Source organism: Wolffia australiana, chromosome 6 (assembly GCF_029677425.1).
Source record: "Wolffia australiana isolate 7733 chromosome 6, ASM2967742v1".
Lineage (NCBI taxonomy): Eukaryota > Viridiplantae > Streptophyta > Magnoliopsida > Alismatales > Araceae > Wolffia > Wolffia australiana.
In genome coordinates, this window is record NC_135840.1 from 19,246,178 (window position 1) to 19,267,534 (window position 21,357).

Here is a 21,357-nt window from a genome sequence, read left to right on the forward strand (position 1 = left end):
AAGATTTATTTTTCAGTCAAAAAGGGCTATGTTGAGAGAATTTCTGAAACACAATGGGTGAAGGCCTTGTACTCGGCTCCTAATATTGATCATGAAATGGTTGGTTACTTTTAGAAATACATACCAAGAAGGTTCCCCTTGATCATAAACCAGTGCTATCTCCTACCAAATCTGCATCATTAAATGCATTTATGGTTAAGTACAAATACTTGTAAATACGTAACCCACAAAGCAGATGTTTTAGAGCTTGCCAATCATTTTTCGTTGGTGAGTGCATCTTTTGATATGCATTATTCACCGCAACAACTATGTCTGGCTGAGTAAGTGTAAGATATTGGATAACCAACATGTTGTCAATAGAGTGTACCATTAATTGAAGTGTTGTCTATGATTATTGAATTTGATAAATCACATGGGAGAGGGGGGGGATAGGGGAAGATTTACAAGTTTCCATGTTTCAACAATGTAAAATTACAGCAAGTATTTTGACTCACGCAATATATATTTTCTTTTGTGTTTAATAAATTCAAATCCTAGAAAATAGCTTAAATAGGAAATTTGAAATATAAATTAATAACAAGATTTAGAAATAACAAAGTATTTGGACACAGTACTGAGATGTCATCAACCTATATTAAAATAAAAATAGAATCATGATAAACTTTAAGTAATGAAGATCTATCTGCCTTCTAGCTAGCAAAGCCAAGGTTCATCATAGGAGAAGTTAATTCTATGAAACATGCTCGTGGAGATGATTTGGGTCCATATAGTAATTTCATGAGATGACACACATGATTTGGATACTCTTGATTCTTAAATCCTAATGGTTGCTCCACGTAGATGGCTATGCTAAAATCACCATGTATAAATGCATTTAATACCTCTAACTGATGTATGTTACATATCATTGATGGAAATATATGTGACCTGCAAAGCCAATTACACATTCCATACGTTATTACATGTTCATTGGTATAATATTTTCACAATACAGTACCCGTATGATGTTTTAAATGAAGTCCATGAATACATGATCAAACTTAGTAAATTATGATGAGATCGTATTACTGAGATCACCAGTCTTTAAGCACATGCTCTAAATATTTCTAGTTGAATGATATTCAAGAGGGACATTAGAGTATTCAGGTAAAAGTACTATATGTCATCACTCATATGACAAGTATGGCCAGTTCCATAGCCATTAGTATGGAGGTACCAATGATAGAGAGTGGGTGCTCTTTGAATTGATTCACATCATTGACTTGATATGTACAAATCCCTAAATTGTATTATACCAAACTGTCAATAAGGTTCATTCACATCATGGTTGTGTAAGTTGTCCTTAGACCTGATACATCAAAGATAACGGGTACACGCTAATTAATCTATATAATGATATAGTTAATTTATTTGAAATGCTAATAATAATACTGATATGTGCACCTTGAGGACAGATGAAAATTTTCTTCCCAATGACTAAAGACATGCTTAACTTTTGGGCAATGTTATGAAAAATACCCACTTCAGGTTAAAAAGGGAAGGCCCAGAACAAAAATTGACCAAGGACAGTTTTTCAGGGCTATTATCCTTATCCTCCTCCCATTAGCTCCTCTCCATTCCCGATGTGTTCAGAACAACATGACGACTATGGAAGGTGAATGGAGCTCATCCAAGTCACAAAGAAGGTTTTTATCTGCCAATGACTGCATGGATATTTCATATGCTGCACACTTGATCAGCTCAACACGTCTCACTAGACAATCCAAGAATTCTGGAATGAAATTGTTCCCACGCGATTTGGTTCCACGGTTTTAATGGCATGGTTTAGATGATGGTCAAAGCTGTTCATTGTGAATCATTCTTAAGTTTTTCATCCATATCACGGCCCTAGGACCCAACACTAAAAGGCAAGGACCACATCAAGCAAATGGTATTGTGTTTTACAACTAGAATAAGATCTCACTTCAAATGAAACCTTCTTACTGGCTCTAGCCTTTAAGTTATAACATGGTTTTGTATGTGTTGACATTTTTAATAAATTTTTTTTAACCTGTAACCCTGATTCCATCAAAGGATATGGAAGTTTGGACTTTAGATACCAAGGCCACTGAATTCTATAACATTAAGGCTTGATGCTTTGTTGTCATAGCTTGCATCCAGCATTTATTTTTGAAAGCAGTAGTAAATGAAGTTGATTCCATGATCATTTCAATGTTTATAGAGATAACTTGGCTATGAGAAAAGTTTAGAATTAAATATTTAATTAGAAAATCAGTAACCTTTTTGGATGAGACTTTTTAGTGAAACATGACTCTGATTTTTGATAAGATAAGAGATCTACGCCCTTTGAGTTATATATGTGTCGAAGAGTTTTTGTATCCAAGATAATTCCTAATTCAAGCGTGCACTCCATAGTAGGAAAGAGGTTTTGATTTGTTTCTAGTTATGTATCAGAATAAATATTTTGATTGATGTCTATACATTTTAACTGATTATCCAAAGGCCTGAAGAAGATGTAGATGACTGATCATTTTTTTTCAAGATCCGTTTTGAATGATGTGGTTTTGAATTGATATGCAAATGGTAATTGATTGAGGAGCAACATCTACAGTGTATCATTGGTACTGTTGAATACATCTAGGAGACATATATGGATATCATGGGTACTATGGGTGCCATTAGACTATATTGGATGTCATCCAAATAATCCAAAAATCTCATTTTTTGGTGCAGAACAAAAAGCAATGTTATCTTCATTTACAGTGACATGACATAATATAAAACAAACTTATATGTCTAATGAAAGAGAGTTTCAACAGATCTTCATTGAAATATAGCCCAATAATACACAACTTTCTGATCTTGATTCAACTTTATTTTCCGCATATGGTGTCAAGAAGGTAACAGAAACAGCCAGAATTTGAGTGAAGATTAGTGTGGTTGAGTTTTGAATAAAACTTCATGTGCTAATTTATTTTCAAGAATTGGAGTTGTCACACATTTTATAAGAAATCTCCCATGTATGCTTAATGTAGTGATGAAAGGGTAGTTTCTACAATATGTCTGTCTTTTCTTTGAGCTGTTCCATTTTGTTCAAGGTATGAGGACAGGATACCCTATAAAAGATTTCATTCATTGAAAGATAGGCATGATTCTCTAGCCTCTTTTGAAATGGTTTAAATATTTGAAGTAAATTAATTTTTCTTTTAAGAGGATAAGCCATGTATACTTTCTGAAATGATCAATAAATACGATGTAGTAGGAATAGACCAAGTGTGACATAAATGGAGAGGGTTCCGAGAGGCCTTAATGAATGAGTTACATTCATTTGTTAAAAATATGATAAGTTGGATAAAAATCGAGCTTATAATATTCAGCAATATTGTAAGATTTGCATTTGAAATGCCTATTATGTATGTGATAGGAAGTACAAAACGCTTGGTAAGCAAATTTAAAGTGCAAAAAATTGTGGATATCCAAGTATTGTGAGCCAGGTTTTGCTATTGTCAATCTTCAATGAGTGTAGCTTCGTCTGACGAGTGCATCACCATGTAGTAGTGACCATCTTTAGTTTCTCCACATAAAAGGATCTGATGAATTTATTTTTCATTCACAAGGCATTAAAAGAAAGTGAATATACGTAACATATACATTGTTGGCGATTGGTTAGTTTATGAGTAAACAATAAAGGTTTAGTAATCTCAGTGTAATTTAGGATATCTTTTGAATAATGAGGTTGAAATTTTTGAGGAACCAAGGAATAAATTTTTCAAATCTGTTCCTTTCTTTTTAATACAAAAACTCTGTGATACTCTTGATGTTGAACAATTGTGTGTGTATACATTTGTCGAAATACCATGGGAAGATACGACTCCTGATTCTCTAAGCAATTTTTGGTGTAGGCTTGGGTGTTTGATGCTCTAATGGGAATCACGAGTTTCTATTTCTTAATATTTGTGTGCAAATCAGGACATTCCTTGGCCCTATGTCCAAACTGTAAGTATAGTTGGCATTGTGTCTGAAATCTTTGACTTAGTCTCCTTTAATGTCCTTGATTTCGAGTATATCCTCTATTTGACTTGTATTCTTATGTTGAAAGTGATTTGAAGATTGAAATATTTATGCTTTAGCATGGTTAACTGTAGGATGAAAAATGATTCCATCCTCTTACTAAAACACCATAAATGTGGCTTGTGCCTTTTGTTAGTAGATCATACACATTGAAGCTGCAGTTCGGAGATGTACTTTCTTTGCCCAAGCTCCTCATAGTGGCTTGGCTTTGCTGATGAATGAAATGACAAACTCAAATATGATTTGATGGAGGAATCCCAGTACCTGTTGATCTGTTGCTCACAAGTTCTTGAATCTGGATTCATTGCCACATTTCCTTGTGCATCTGCAATAGATTTAGGCAGAGGAAATTCCTTCGGTCATCTCGATGTGCGCCTTGGATCTGATATCATGAATAGAATCGGTGAGACTCAAGAAGAGGACATGAGAAGAGGATGAGAGAGAAAGGAAACGGGATAAGGGAGAGAGAACAAGGCAGTTGACGATCCTTATATTTGATCATGATTATCATTCTTATATTGGTTTATATTTATACTAGCATATAGTAGACATTATATATTGAAATATCACTATGTCTTAATCCTAGCCGGTATCCTGGAATACAATGACTCTATCAAGATGCAAATCTAACGGTTGAACTATACCCGACATATGTTTACTTCCAACCATATATATTTAATCCTATCTATAGTTACTCCTGTGAATACTAACTGCTTATCTCATAACGAGTAAACGGGGTATGTGTTCAGCTTTCACTATCTACTGCTTATTGAAGATCCTTTTTGGGGCAGAGAGTTCCTGGTCTCGCTTCACAAAGTTGCTGACTCCTTTTTACCTAGGGTGTCATCGAACCTTACTGCCATCATGTCTGTCGTAGTTTCTCATGTAACGATTGTAAGAGAGTCTTGAATGGAGTCGGAAGAAGATGAATCGAAGAGGTGGAAGAAGAAGAAGAAGAAGAAGAGGGACACAGAGAAGGGATCTGGATTAAGATTGTTGTTTATCCCCAGCGTGAATGTTTACATAGGTTGTTTATATATAGAGAATATGTAATGTAAGTATAGTAAAGAGCTGTTGGTTTATATATCCGTTGTAACAACCTCAACGGATATATAAATTTGAAGATGCTCCATCGTGACCGTTATAACGCATGCGGGTCCATCTATCTTAGCCGTCGGATCGATGGACTGCTGCGAGAACTTATAACGGCCACAAGTGATGGTGACCATTATAACTCCTATGGGTCCACAGATCTCGTCCAATAGATCGGTGGACTGTTACGGTAGTCATTTAGTCCTATTCTATATTTAATCCTAAAATCTATCTTTAATCCTATTCTATATTGAAACTTATATTTGGTCCTATCTTCTATCTCTAACGAGTATATAATAGTATATCATTACTAACTAATCTTGGTTAAGTCCCTATCAAGCCATCATCTGACTGAGCCAAGTAGAACTCCTTGACGAGTCTTCACGAGTTGGTACGGTGGTTCCCTTGACAACGATTACCAAAACTAATATAGCAGAGTACTATTTCTCACAGTTTCAGGGAGCGTTATTGAGGAATGTGTGGATGAATCAAGATATGGGTCCCATCAGCTGTCTCGTGCGTGCACGCCTGTAATTTTTGAGTTATGAGATTCCTATCCTCTCATCTGATGAAATGGAGGGAGACGTTAGTCTAAATCCCAAAAAATTGCTTCATCGTTCATTGATGTGCAACATGTTTTGCCTATGACAACTGGAACTATGCACGGTGGTCGGAATGCAATAGTCGGAAGCTTGCTATGTCAAGTCAACAGAAAAAAAGCATAAGATCAAGGACCCTGTATACGAGACATGTTTTTCAAATGACCCTTTGCTTCAGAAGCAATAATATGTGTGTTAATTATGTTACATTCGCAGGGAACTTTCACGGATTCTTAAGGATGAACAAGATTGCGCACGAATGTAAAACGTACCACGCTCCATATCATCTCAGAATAATTAGCACATGATGCCCATCTGAATATCGTCTCTCTCGGTAATAGGATGCTCAAGAAAAAAAGTCAACACCATTGTGACCCAAGAACCTGGCCCCGATTTATTGGAAGATGAGACACTCAAAGCTCTATAGTCATTCTTATGTACTTTAGTCATCAGAATATAATAAGCAGAGTCTTCAAAAAACTATTTTCATAAGCATACTTATTTAGAAATGGCTTTATCCCATCGTTTTAAATGAGAGAACCACAACGATTGGGACGTGTAAATAATAGCTTAATAACTTGCGATTACATGCAAACCTATAACTGTCCGTAGATTGAGAAATTAATCGGACAAATTGGGAAAACGCTTCAGGGCAGAGGACGATTGTATAAACGGGAGGTTGTTCTATCAACTTTTCCCATTGAGTTTCCTAAACTAGGGTCCTTCAATATCGTCCCTTTCCTTGGGCAGTCACGACGGACAGCGAAACGACTCATCTTTAGGATTCTTCGTCACAGTCTGTGGCTATGAGCTGTATGTTTGAATAGTTGGAAGTTGGTACGTTTCGGCTAGCAACCCCAACAAGCTGACTATTTTCTGTTATAAGTTGGTAGCGTTTCGGCTGGCAACCCCAACCACAACAAAACGATGTGAGCCTTATTCTGTGGACTATGTCTTGCCGTATCCTTCTTTCCCTGTGTTACTTAACGGAATAACGTTTCTACTAAACACGGCATTCCATAAAATGAGTTTCAAGGAGGCGTCATCCATCCATCATTAGGCAGAAAGAATCCAGACATGCCGCCTATGCTAGCTAGTCAGCTGATAAAAGAAGAAAGTGCGATTTGCAGGCGACGGTGTGCAAAATTGCGCCATCCGAATGTCTTACAACAACACTGATAAAAATGATGCGAATAGGTCATGTGTCGATACCCATGAGTGAAGTGGAGTATATAGAAATGTAAAAATATTAATAGTCGCCAAAAATGTAACAGTTGATAAAAAGTTTTTATCGGCGTGTTTGTGTTTCTGGTTTAGTTCTTACGTAACAGGTACGTATGCGTTTGGCACTAGGATGACGCAGGGGACTCGAAAGTTCTTGGAAAGAGAACTGTAGACTGAAGTAATCTAGTCTTGTGCGATAAGCTTGACTCCAGTCCAGGGGTATCTTGACCGCGATCAGTTGGAGTGTCGAGTCAAACAACTCACACCACAACTTTCGCAGTCGGACCGGACAAGCGCAGTAAAGTCAGACGGTCAGCACTGATTTTAAATAATGAGCTAAACTACAAAAATCTACGCGTTCCCCGTAAGCATTGCGAGGAGACTACGGAATAAAATTTTGTGATGAAAAGGTGACAAACGACATGACTTGCCTTCCGACCTTCCTCGTTGGACCCGGTCGATGGCTAATGTAGCGGAGAATGCGATATAAATCTACGACGCTCGACCTCAAACCGAAGCAGAACTGCTCCCCAGAAAGAAACCACTGAGGATCGTAAAGTAAAAACAAGTACAGCGAGAAGAATGCAGAGAGCAGCAATGGCGGAGGAGAGGGGCGAAGATAATAGGTGGTGGGAGGGAGTGACGAAGAGAGAGGACGTGAAGGAGGCCTTGCTGCAGATGAAATTTTCCTGGCCGATGATTCTGACGAACGTTGCGCACTACTGCATTCCTCTCATTTCCGTCATGTTCGCCGGCCATCTTGGGGAGCTTAAGCTCGCCGGAGCCACCCTCGCCAACACCTGGGCAACGGTCTCCGGTTTTGCCGTTGTGGTATGTATAATCTCTCCCCCACACCATTTCTCTGCATCTCTCACGACGCGTGTCCATAATTTAAATTTCTCACGACGCGTCGGGCGGTTGGGTTTTTGCAGGCAGGACTTAGCGGCGCTTTGGAGACGCTCTGCGGACAGGCGTACGGCGCCAAGATGTACCAGAAGATGGGGATGTATTTACAGGCGTCCATGCTCGTCGCCGTCGCCGCGTCTTCCGTCATCGCCGTCTTCTGGTGGTTTACGGAGGACGTGCTCATCGCGCTTCACCAGGAGCAGCCCATTGCCAAGGCGGCCGCCGTCTTTATAAGACCCCTCATTCCTGGACTATTTGCGAGCGCTCTTCTCGAGTGCCTGCTTAGGTTCTCGCAGACGCAGTCCGTTGTGCTGCCGCTCGCCGTGTGCTCTCTAGTGCCGCTCGTTCTGCACGTGCCGATTACGTATCTGCTCGTTCATCGGACGGGTCTGGTTTACGCTGGTGCCGCCGCGGCCGCGTCCGTATCCCTATGGATATCGTTTTTCATGTTATTTTGCTACGTAGTACGCTGCAAGAAGTTCAAGGAGACCTGGCAGGGCTTCTCGTCGGACTCCTTCGGACATGTCCTCGGGCTTCTCCGTCTGGCCATCCCCTCCGCCATCATGCTGTGGTACATACAGACTCTCACTACCTCCCACTCCCTCACTCACCCTCTCTCTCAATCTATCTCTCTCTCTCCCCCCTTCTGTCTCGCGGTCACTCTCTCTCTCTCTCTCTCTCCCGGTTCACTAATATTTCGTTGACAACTACTTCGTTGCAGCTTGGAGTTTTGGGCTTTCGACATTATAACGTTACTTGCCGGCCTGATGCCCGACTCGGGCACAAAAACGTCGATAATGGCGATGTGGTAAGCTAATGCCTTCTCAACTATATTGCTGTAGAACAGTTTATTTGATTGACCATAAGACATCTAAGCAGCGATTATTTTCAACAGCGTCAACACCATCTCCGTCTCGTTCTTCATCACATTTGGGTTTAGCGCAGTCGTCAGGTGAGTGGTCGGTTGACTCTGATCATTGTTATTCATGATTATCATTATTCTTAAGCGTATCCTTTCACTTGCTGTAGCACGAGAGTAGCAAACGAGTTGGGGTCGGGGAACGTGAAGAAGGCAAAGAACGCCGTCAAAGTTGCGTCGGAGCTCGCTCTCGTTCTGGCCTCGATTGTGGTCTTGCTGTTGATCTTCGGTCGCCGCGTATGGGCCACGTTCTTCAGTAGTAGTCCAGAAATCATTACGGAGTTTGCGGCCATGGTGCCTTTACTGGCGGTAACAATGTTTCTAGATACAGTGCAAGGCGTTTTATCAGGTGATGCCCGAGAGATCATAAGAGTTAAATTAGAGTTACCGTCGTTCGGATAATATAAAGACTATTTGTTTAACGGCTCAGGGGTGGCAAGAGGGTGCGGCTGGCAGCGTATGGGAGCTTGGACCAACCTTGGATCTTTCTACGTGGTCGGCATGCCGATTGCGATTTTTCTCGGCTTCGTGCGAAAATTGTATAGTAAGGTTATACCATATGCCCTCAAAATAATTTCTTCTGATTATGCGCAAATTTGGTTTCGTCTTGGACTGCAACAGTTTACTAGAGGCTGCGCAGTTCGGGACTAACTTATACACTGTATTGACGATACACGTATACCGACGTCATTACAAATGTTTGATAGATGCGAATTATTTTACCGGTATTGGATGTACAGACACCTCACAGTAAATATTTTATCACTAAATGGAAGAAGTACCATGGCCGGGAATAACTGATATATGATATATGATATATGATAACTGATATATGATATATCATATATCATATATCATATATGATGATATATGATAACTGATATATGATATATGATATATGGTATATGATATATGGTATATGATATATGGTATATGATAACTGATATATGATATATGATATATGATAACTGATATATGACATAGGATATATCATATATCATATATCATATATCATGATATGATGATATATGATATATGATATATGATATATGATATATGATATATGATATATGATATATGATATATGATATATGACAACTGATATATGATTACTGATATATGATTACTGATATATGATAACTGATATATGATATATGATATATCATATATCATCATATCATCATATGATATATGATATATTATATTATATATGATAACTGATATATGATAACTGATATATGATAACTGATATATGATAACTGATATATGATAACTGATATATGATAACTGATATATGATATATGATATATGATATATGATGATATATGATATATGATATATGATATATGATATATGATATATGATATATGATATATGATATATGATATATGATATATGATATATCATATATCATATATGATAGAAATAGCTGATATATGATATATGATATATCATATATCATAGTTTAGAGTTTTTGACGGAAAATAGTTTTGAATCTAAAGGCGGTCATGTTTACAGGGACTTTGGATGGGCCTCATTTGCGGTCTGTTGTGCCAAGCCTCCACTCTCCTCATCGTTACGCTCCGCACAAACTGGGAAACTATTCATCTATCCGTGGATAGAAAACAATCTTTGCCAGTATGATTTCGAAATCCGACGGCAAATTGCCTTCGAGATATTCCTTAATTGCCCACGCCTTGAAGCAGTGTACCTATCACTCTTGGGTTGGACAGAATCATTTTTTTATTTCTTGTATCATTTTTACGGAAATCAAAAGCAAACTCTTACCCATGGAGAGATATCTATGTTAAGTCTATAATCTTGGGCCTTTGACGATTAAACTGACAGTTGTCATTTGGAAAAGTCGAGGTTAAGAGATGCAGCTCGTTCACTATTTTTATAAGGTTTTTATTCCATGTCTCTAGGCTATATTTGAAAGGTTTCTTGTTAAAGTTGTGCACTAAAAATGCGCATACAATGTGATTGTCAAAAAGAAGTGAAGCGGTTCCGCTTCTCAATCTCCCTTACTATCTTGTGTCTCTTGTTCCCTGAGTGCTGAACTAGGAGAGACCCATGTCTTTTTCCAACAGGCTACAACGGCTTGTACAACATACATTATTTTGAAGTATTTTGTGCAACATACAATATTTTGAGTCCTAAACTGTATCAGTCTGTTCCTGTATAGTTAACGTTATGTAGCGAGTCACTCTCACGCCCCCCTTCAAAGAGCGGCGGCAAGGCCATCACACAAAGACGATAAAGACACATCCCATGCATACTTCATTGGAATACAATTATGGATAGGGGATTCAGGAAAAGGGAAATTAGGCATGTCTGCCTAACTTACCGTTTATAAAACTTACCTTTCGATACACTTAAGTTAGTGCTTAATGCCGTGTCGTACTTAGTTACCGTTTTGATAAGGTTTATTCAAGTTTATATGAATGCCTCCAGGAAAAATACCTGGAAATACTACTCAACAAGGATGCCAATAAAATTAATATTTGTGAAGTGATAATCTAAAAAGTTAGGGTTTTAATTCATTGCTGGTATTCAATAAAAATATAAACCTGTACTCACTCAGTAACTTTAGCCAGTGATGGGAACAGATCCTCTCCACGGGGACAGTGATTAAGGATCTAGGTATTCTTTATTTAGTGATTAGTGTGGTGAGATGAGATACATATCAATTCAACGATCGAGTGACTAGGAAATGCGAGGATAAATAGTGATTGTAATATGAGGATAGTAGTTAGTAGATAGTGATACTTAGGATTTGAGAAGATCGAGTGGATGCGAGGATGAATTGAGGATAACGCGAAGAATGATGGGGGCAAGGTGGTGAATGAGTTGTAAACGGTGAATTACCAGTAACTTAATGATAAGACAATGACGTGAAGGTGTTAAGACATGGCTAGGGAATGTATGGAAGCAATGTCAAGGCAAGACATGATAGTGAAATTAATCTAAGCTAAACATGATGTTCATAAAGATATGAAATATGAATGAAAGCTGATCTCACTTCTCTTCCCTATTTGAGTGAATGAAATGAATATGAAATATTATTATTATTATCATAATATGATATTTATAATAAATTCCAAAAATATATAAAATGAGCATGTTAGTAACAAGTATTTTGCAGCATGAACAGTACTTTTTAAACATAAGCTTAATATTTTTATTCAGCATGAACAGTACTTTTTAAAACGGACATGAAAATATTAAAATAATAATAACACTATGTAATCTTACATGGAAAACAATTATGGCTTCTGGTTTATCCTATGTACATTGACATAAAGATACTAATGTTGGATGGTTGGTGCGCCTTTTTAAGCGCCTTAGAGAAAAATTTCGTTGAATTGATATGTATCTCATCTCACCACACTAATCACTAAATAAAGAATACCTAGATCCTTAATCACTGTCCCCGTGGAGAGGATCTGTTCCCATCACTGGCTAAAGTTACTGAGTGAGTACAGGTTTATATTTTTATTGAATACCAGCAATGAATTAAAACCCTAACTTTTTAGATTATCACTTCACAAATATTAATTTTATTGGCATCCTTGTTGAGTAGTATTTCCAGGTATTTTTCCTGGAGGCATTCATATAAACTTGAATAAACCTTATCAAAACGGTAACTAAGTACGACACGGCATTAAGCACTAACTTAAGTGTATCGAAAGGTAAGTTTTATAAACGGTAAGTTAGGCAGACATGCCTAATTTCCCTTTTCCTGAATCCCCTATCCATAATTGTATTCCAATGAAGTATGCATGGGATGTGTCTTTATCGTCTTTGTGTGATGGCCTTGCCGCCGCTCTTTGAAGGGGGGCGTGAGAGTGACTCGCTACATAACGTTAACTATACAGGAACAGACTGATACAGTTTAGGACTCAAAATATTGTATGTTGCACAAAATACTTCAAAATAATGTATGTTGTACAAGCCGTTGTAGCCTGTTGGAAAAAGACATGGGTCTCTCCTAGTTCAGCACTCAGGGAACAAGAGACACAAGATAGTAAGGGAGATTGAGAAGCGGAACCGCTTCACTTCTTTTTGACAATCACATTGTATGCGCATTTTTAGTGCACAACTTTAACAAGAAACCTTTCAAATATAGCCTAGAGACATGGAATAAAAACCTTATAAAAATAGTGAACGAGCTGCATCTCTTAACCTCGACTTTTCCAAATGACAACTGTCAGTTTAATCGTCAAAGGCCCAAGATTATAGACTTAACATAGATATCTCTCCATGGGTAAGAGTTTGCTTTTGATTTCCGTAAAAATGATACAAGAAATAAAAAAATGATTCTGTCCAACCCAAGAGTGATAGGTACACTGCTTCAAGGCGTGGGCAATTAAGGAATATCTCGAAGGCAATTTGCCGTCGGATTTCGAAATCATACTGGCAAAGATTGTTTTCTATCCACGGATAGATGAATAGTTTCCCAGTTTGTGCGGAGCGTAACGATGAGGAGAGTGGAGGCTTGGCACAACAGACCGCAAATGAGGCCCATCCAAAGTCCCTGTAAACATGACCGCCTTTAGATTCAAAACTATTTTCCGTCAAAAACTCTAAACTATGATATATGATATATCATATATCATATATCAGCTATTTCTATCATATATGATATATGATATATCATATATCATATATCATATATCATATATCATATATCATATATCATATATCATATATCATATATCATATATCATATATCATCATATATCATATATCATATATCATATATCAGTTATCATATATCAGTTATCATATATCAGTTATCATATATCAGTTATCATATATCAGTTATCATATATCAGTTATCATATATAATATAATATATCATATATCATATGATGATATGATGATATATGATATATCATATATCATATATCAGTTATCATATATCAGTAATCATATATCAGTAATCATATATCAGTTGTCATATATCATATATCATATATCATATATCATATATCATATATCATATATCATCATATCATGATATATGATATATGATATATGATATATCCTATGTCATATATCAGTTATCATATATCATATATCATATATCAGTTATCATATACCATATATCATATACCATATATCATATACCATATATCATATATCATATATCAGTTATCATATATCATCATATATGATATATGATATATGATATATCATATATCAGTTATCATATATCATATATCATATATCAGTTATTCCCGGCCATGGTACTTCTTCCATTTAGTGATAAAATATTTACTGTGAGGTGTCTGTACATCCAATACCGGTAAAATAATTCGCATCTATCAAACATTTGTAATGACGTCGGTATACGTGTATCGTCAATACAGTGTATAAGTTAGTCCCGAACTGCGCAGCCTCTAGTAAACTGTTGCAGTCCAAGACGAAACCAAATTTGCGCATAATCAGAAGAAATTATTTTGAGGGCATATGGTATAACCTTACTATACAATTTTCGCACGAAGCCGAGAAAAATCGCAATCGGCATGCCGACCACGTAGAAAGATCCAAGGTTGGTCCAAGCTCCCATACGCTGCCAGCCGCACCCTCTTGCCACCCCTGAGCCGTTAAACAAATAGTCTTTATATTATCCGAACGACGGTAACTCTAATTTAACTCTTATGATCTCTCGGGCATCACCTGATAAAACGCCTTGCACTGTATCTAGAAACATTGTTACCGCCAGTAAAGGCACCATGGCCGCAAACTCCGTAATGATTTCTGGACTACTACTGAAGAACGTGGCCCATACGCGGCGACCGAAGATCAACAGCAAGACCACAATCGAGGCCAGAACGAGAGCGAGCTCCGACGCAACTTTGACGGCGTTCTTTGCCTTCTTCACGTTCCCCGACCCCAACTCGTTTGCTACTCTCGTGCTACAGCAAGTGAAAGGATACGCTTAAGAATAATGATAATCATGAATAACAATGATCAGAGTCAACCGACCACTCACCTGACGACTGCGCTAAACCCAAATGTGATGAAGAACGAGACGGAGATGGTGTTGACGCTGTTGAAAATAATCGCTGCTTAGATGTCTTATGGTCAATCAAATAAACTGTTCTACAGCAATATAGTTGAGAAGGCATTAGCTTACCACATCGCCATTATCGACGTTTTTGTGCCCGAGTCGGGCATCAGGCCGGCAAGTAACGTTATAATGTCGAAAGCCCAAAACTCCAAGCTGCAACGAAGTAGTTGTCAACGAAATATTAGTGAACCGGGAGAGAGAGAGAGAGAGAGTGACCGCGAGACAGAAGGGGGGAGAGAGAGAGATAGATTGAGAGAGAGGGTGAGTGAGGGAGTGGGAGGTAGTGAGAGTCTGTATGTACCACAGCATGATGGCGGAGGGGATGGCCAGACGGAGAAGCCCGAGGACATGTCCGAAGGAGTCCGACGAGAAGCCCTGCCAGGTCTCCTTGAACTTCTTGCAGCGTACTACGTAGCAAAATAACATGAAAAACGATATCCATAGGGATACGGACGCGGCCGCGGCGGCACCAGCGTAAACCAGACCCGTCCGATGAACGAGCAGATACGTAATCGGCACGTGCAGAACGAGCGGCACTAGAGAGCACACGGCGAGCGGCAGCACAACGGACTGCGTCTGCGAGAACCTAAGCAGGCACTCGAGAAGAGCGCTCGCAAATAGTCCAGGAATGAGGGGTCTTATAAAGACGGCGGCCGCCTTGGCAATGGGCTGCTCCTGGTGAAGCGCGATGAGCACGTCCTCCGTAAACCACCAGAAGACGGCGATGACGGAAGACGCGGCGACGGCGACGAGCATGGACGCCTGTAAATACATCCCCATCTTCTGGTACATCTTGGCGCCGTACGCCTGTCCGCAGAGCGTCTCCAAAGCGCCGCTAAGTCCTGCCTGCAAAAACCCAACCGCCCGACGCGTCGTGAGAAATTTAAATTATGGACACGCGTCGTGAGAGATGCAGAGAAATGGTGTGGGGGAGAGATTATACATACCACAACGGCAAAACCGGAGACCGTTGCCCAGGTGTTGGCGAGGGTGGCTCCGGCGAGCTTAAGCTCCCCAAGATGGCCGGCGAACATGACGGAAATGAGAGGAATGCAGTAGTGCGCAACGTTCGTCAGAATCATCGGCCAGGAAAATTTCATCTGCAGCAAGGCCTCCTTCACGTCCTCTCTCTTCGTCACTCCCTCCCACCACCTATTATCTTCGCCCCTCTCCTCCGCCATTGCTGCTCTCTGCATTCTTCTCGCTGTACTTGTTTTTACTTTACGATCCTCAGTGGTTTCTTTCTGGGGAGCAGTTCTGCTTCGGTTTGAGGTCGAGCGTCGTAGATTTATATCGCATTCTCCGCTACATTAGCCATCGACCGGGTCCAACGAGGAAGGTCGGAAGGCAAGTCATGTCGTTTGTCACCTTTTCATCACAAAATTTTATTCCGTAGTCTCCTCGCAATGCTTACGGGGGGGGGGGGGGGGGAACGCGTAGATTTTTGTAGTTTAGCTCATTATTTAAAATCAGTGCTGACCGTCTGACTTTACTGCGCTTGTCCGGTCCGACTGCGAAAGTTGTGGTGTGAGTTGTTTGACTCGACACTCCAACTGATCGCGGTCAAGATACCCCTGGACTGGAGTCAAGCTTATCGCACAAGACTAGATTACTTCAGTCTACAGTTCTCTTTCCAAGAACTTTCGGAGTCCCCCTGCGTCATCCTAGTGCCAAACGCATACGTACCTGTTACGTAAGAACTAAACCCAGAAACACAAACACGCCGATAAAAACTTTTTATCAACTGTTACATTTTTGGCGACTATTAATATTTTTACATTTCTATATACTCCACTTCACTCATGGGTATCGACACATGACCTATTCGCATCATTTTTATCAGTGTTGTTGTAAGACATTCGGATGGCGCAATTTTGCACACCGTCGCCTGCAAATCGCACTTTCTTCTTTTATCAGCTGACTAGCTAGCATAGGCGGCATGTCTGGATTCTTTCTGCCTAATGATGGATGGATGACGCCTCCTTGAAACTCATTTTATGGAATGCCGTGTTTAGTAGAAACGTTATTCCGTTAAGTAACACAGGGAAAGAAGGATACGGCAAGACATAGTCCACAGAATAAGGCTCACATCGTTTTGTTGTGGTTGGGGTTGCCAGCCGAAACGCTACCAACTTATAACAGAAAATAGTCAGCTTGTTGGGGTTGCTAGCCGAAACGTACCAACTTCCAACTATTCAAACATACAGCTCATAGCCACAGACTGTGACGAAGAATCCTAAAGATGAGTCGTTTCGCTGTCCGTCGTGACTGCCCAAGGAAAGGGACGATATTGAAGGACCCTAGTTTAGGAAACTCAATGGGAAAAGTTGATAGAACAACCTCCCGTTTATACAATCGTCCTCTGCCCTGAAGCGTTTTCCCAATTTGTCCGATTAATTTCTCAATCTACGGACAGTTATAGGTTTGCATGTAATCGCAAGTTATTAAGCTATTATTTACACGTCCCAATCGTTGTGGTTCTCTCATTTAAAACGATGGGATAAAGCCATTTCTAAATAAGTATGCTTATGAAAATAGTTTTTTGAAGACTCTGCTTATTATATTCTGATGACTAAAGTACATAAGAATGACTATAGAGCTTTGAGTGTCTCATCTTCCAATAAATCGGGGCCAGGTTCTTGGGTCACAATGGTGTTGACTTTTTTTCTTGAGCATCCTATTACCGAGAGAGACGATATTCAGATGGGCATCATGTGCTAATTATTCTGAGATGATATGGAGCGTGGTACGTTTTACATTCGTGCGCAATCTTGTTCATCCTTAAGAATCCGTGAAAGTTCCCTGCGAATGTAACATAATTAACACACATATTATTGCTTCTGAAGCAAAGGGTCATTTGAAAAACATGTCTCGTATACAGGGTCCTTGATCTTATGCTTTTTTTCTGTTGACTTGACATAGCAAGCTTCCGACTATTGCATTCCGACCACCGTGCATAGTTCCAGTTGTCATAGGCAAAACATGTTGCACATCAATGAACGATGAAGCAATTTTTTGGGATTTAGACTAACGTCTCCCTCCATTTCATCAGATGAGAGGATAGGAATCTCATAACTCAAAAATTACAGGCGTGCACGCACGAGACAGCTGATGGGACCCATATCTTGATTCATCCACACATTCCTCAATAACGCTCCCTGAAACTGTGAGAAATAGTACTCTGCTATATTAGTTTTGGTAATCGTTACATGAGAAACTACGACAGACATGATGGCAGTAAGGTTCGATGACACGCTAGGTAAAAAGGAGTCAGCAACTTCGTGAAGCGAGACCAGGAACTCTCTGCCCCAAAAAGGATCTTCAATAAGCAGTAGATAGTGAAAGCTGAACAGATACCCCGTTTACTCGTTATGAGATAAGCAGTTAGTATTCACAGGAGTAACTATAGATAGGATTAAATATATACGGTTGGAAGTAAAATATGTCGGGTATAGTTCAACCGTTAGATTTGAATCTTGATAGAGTCATTGTATTCCAGGATACCGGCTAGGATTAAGACATAGTGATATTTCAATATATAATGTCTACTATATGCTAGTATAAATATTAACCAATATAAGAATGATAATCATGATGAAATATAAGGATCGTCAACTGCCTTGTTCTCTCTCCCTTATCCCGTTTCCTTTCTCTCTCATCCTCTTCTCATGTCCTCCTTTTCTTGAGTCTCACCGATTCTATTCATGATATCAGATCCAAGGCGCACATCGAGATGACTGACGAAAATCTCCCTACAACCGCTCCCTTTCTTCATATCCACAAGTGAGATCTGTAAGTCTACCAGGGGACAAGTCCAAGTAATGATTCCCATGTGAGGCGTGATCTGCCTGAAACTCAACAATGACAATTAGAAAATGTTTAAAGTACAAAGCTGCAAACTTTGAACGGGTATGACATTAGGAATTCATTAAACGTATTCATTTGCCTATATCTATTGCGTGGGCACTAGGAAACATGGCAGAGAATCCAGATTTCAAGAAGTTGTGAACAATGGATGAACAGGTTCTAGGATTCCTCCATCAAATCATATTTGATTTGTCATTTTACACATCACCAAAGCCAAGTTATTATGAGGAGCTTGGGCAAAGATAGAAAGTAAATCTCCTGACCGCAGCTTCAACGGGCATGATCTACTTACTGGAAGGCACACAGCACATTTGTGGTGTTTCAATAATAGCATGGAATCGTTTTTCCTCCTATGGATAACAATGATCAGGCACAAAGATTTCAATATTCAAATGACTTCCAACATAAGAATACAAGCCAAATAGAGGATATACTCAGAATCGAGGACATGGAAGGGGACAAAGTCAAAGATTTCCGACATGGTGCAAAATATACTTGCAGTTTGGACATAGAGCGATGGAATGTTCTGATCCACATAAAAGCTTGTTAAATAAAAACTCATGATTCCCAACAGAGTATCAAACGCCCAAGCTTACACTCCAAATTCATTAGAGAATCAGGAGTGGCATGGTTTTTTGACAACTTATCCACGCTGAAGTACTCAAAAATTTTAACCTCTGATAGAAATATGTATTTAAAAGATATCCGACATGATTCACAAAGATCTCTCAGAACCCTCTCAACTTATGTCACAGTTGGGCTATTTCTACTAGATTGTGTTTATTGATGATTTCAGAAAGTTTACATGACTTAAGCCTCTTAAAAGGACAAGTGATTTTCTACAAACCTTTAAACCATTTCAAAACAGACTGGAGAATCAGCTTAGTGCTTAAATACTATACCTGCAGTCAGACTGAGGTGGGGAGTATCAAGCTATCCATGCCTATCTTTAAACTAAAAATGAATTTTTTTAAGGGAATTTTGTCGTCATGCCCTGAACAAAATGAAACAGCTGAACCAAAACACATACATATAGTAGAAACCACCATTTCATCACTACATTAAGCATACATGTCCAAATAGTTATGGGATGAAGCTTTCCTTACTACCACATTTCTTATAAAATTTATGAAAATAAATCACCACATGAAGTTATATTCAAAAATCAAACCAGATTATTCTTGACTCAAACTTTGGCTATTTGTATAACATTTTTGGCACCATATGTTAAGAATAAAATTTAAGAAAGATCTTAAAGTTGATTGCTATTGGGATAGATTTATATGAATATTGGTTATAGGTGTCTTTTATCACACACGTAAGTTCTTTATTTCATATCATGTCACTTTTATGAGTATAACATTGATCTTTCATGGCACTGAAAAATCAGAGTTTCGGATTACATGGATCACATCTGAAAGAATCTAATGGCACTCATGATACCAATGATATCCATTTGCTTCTCCTAGATATATTCAACAATACCAATAATACCCTTAGATTATATTTATTCTCAATCAATTACCATTTGTGAATAACTCAAAACCATATTATTCATAACTTCTGTAGAAAAAAATAACTATTCATCTATCACCTCCTCAGGTCCTTTGGAAAATAAATTAAAATCTCTAGACAACACCTTAAATATACATTCTGATGCATTACTAGAAACAAACCAAAACATCATTCCTACTCCAAATCACAAGCCTGTACTAGGATTTATCTTGAAAATAAAAACTCTTCGACATGTCTATGCCTAGGAGGGTGTGGATCTCTTATTTTTCAAAATCAGAATCATGTTAAACCATCAAGTCTCATTAAAAAAATGTTAATGTTTTTAAATTAAAGATACCATTCCAAAATTGTCTCATAGTAAACAGATCTGAGAACATGGAATCTACTCTATTTACAGCTGCTTTCAAAGATAAATGCTGGATGCAAGCTGTGTCAATGGAACATCAAGCCTTGATGTTAAAGAATTCATGGACTTTGGTTTCAACAAATCCAAACTTCCATGTCATTGGATCCAGTTGGGTTTATAGCTTAAAATATAAAATTATTAGGGAAGTCAACAACTGCAAATCCATGTTACAAGTTAAAGGCTAGAACGAGTAAGGAGGTTTTGACTGGAGTGTGATCTTCAGTTCAGTTGTGAAATACACTACCATTCGCTTGATGTGGTTCTTAACTGTTAGTGACGAGTTCTTGGGCCTTGATATGGATGAAAAACTTAGAATAATTCACAACATAATCAAAATCACATCATCAAAACAATTATGTTGTGGGTGAACTTTTTTCAAGGCTTTCCTTATGTATCTGAGGTGGGTAATTTTTATAATATCCCCAAAATTTTAAGTATATCTTTTGATGTTAAAATATCATTTGCATGTGATCCTCTAGGCCCACGTATTAGTTGGGCTCAAGTGCCTTGGTTGAATAATAGAAACCTGTTCTGGTGCCAGACTTGACTGTTCAAGTAGTTGTGTGAGTTGCTTGAGTCTATACTCTAACTGAATGCAGTCAAGATACCTGTGGACTGGAGTCAAGCTTGTGGCACAACTAGATTAATTCATTCTACTGTACTCTTTCCAAGAAATTTT

General features: G+C 38.6%; 2 protein-coding genes across 2 annotated transcripts; one reads left to right on the top strand and one right to left on the bottom strand.

Moving 5' to 3' along the window:
- Positions 1-7,449: 7,449 nt before the first annotated feature.
- On the top strand, positions 7,450-10,714 carry LOC144704509 (protein DETOXIFICATION 19-like). The gene is made up of 7 exons (XM_078576950.1): positions 7,450-7,817; positions 7,919-8,463; positions 8,614-8,700; positions 8,788-8,844; positions 8,922-9,160; positions 9,242-9,360; positions 10,330-10,714. Exons 1-7 carry the CDS (start codon positions 7,569-7,571, stop codon positions 10,453-10,455), a joined length of 1,422 nt encoding a protein of 473 aa, XP_078433076.1. The 5' UTR covers positions 7,450-7,568; the 3' UTR covers positions 10,456-10,714.
- Positions 10,715-12,963: 2,249 nt separating this feature from the next.
- On the bottom strand, positions 12,964-16,212 carry LOC144704510 (protein DETOXIFICATION 19-like). Its single transcript, XM_078576952.1, has 7 exons — positions 15,838-16,212; positions 15,192-15,736; positions 14,957-15,043; positions 14,813-14,869; positions 14,497-14,735; positions 14,297-14,415; positions 12,964-13,348 (listed from the first exon to the last, which is right to left on the bottom strand). The coding sequence occupies exons 1-7, from the start codon at positions 16,084-16,086 to the stop codon at positions 13,223-13,225; spliced, it is 1,422 nt and encodes a 473-aa protein (XP_078433078.1). The 5' UTR covers positions 16,087-16,212; the 3' UTR covers positions 12,964-13,222.
- Between the last annotated feature and the right edge of the window lie 5,145 nt (positions 16,213-21,357).

Coding starts and splice junctions, on each gene's coding strand:
- LOC144704509 (XM_078576950.1), top strand. CDS start 7,569: ATGCAGAGAGCAGCAATGGCGGAGGAGAGGGGCGAAGATAATAGGTGG. Junction 8,701..8,787: donor ACGTCGATAATGGCGATGTG/GTAAGCTAATGC, acceptor TATTTTCAACAG/CGTCAACACCATCTCCGTCT. Junction 8,845..8,921: donor GGGTTTAGCGCAGTCGTCAG/GTGAGTGGTCGG, acceptor CACTTGCTGTAG/CACGAGAGTAGCAAACGAGT.
- LOC144704510 (XM_078576952.1), bottom strand. CDS start 16,086: ATGCAGAGAGCAGCAATGGCGGAGGAGAGGGGCGAAGATAATAGGTGG. Junction 15,737..15,837: donor TCTCCGGTTTTGCCGTTGTG/GTATGTATAATC, acceptor GGGTTTTTGCAG/GCAGGACTTAGCGGCGCTTT. Junction 14,416..14,496: donor AGTGCAAGGCGTTTTATCAG/GTGATGCCCGAG, acceptor TTAACGGCTCAG/GGGTGGCAAGAGGGTGCGGC.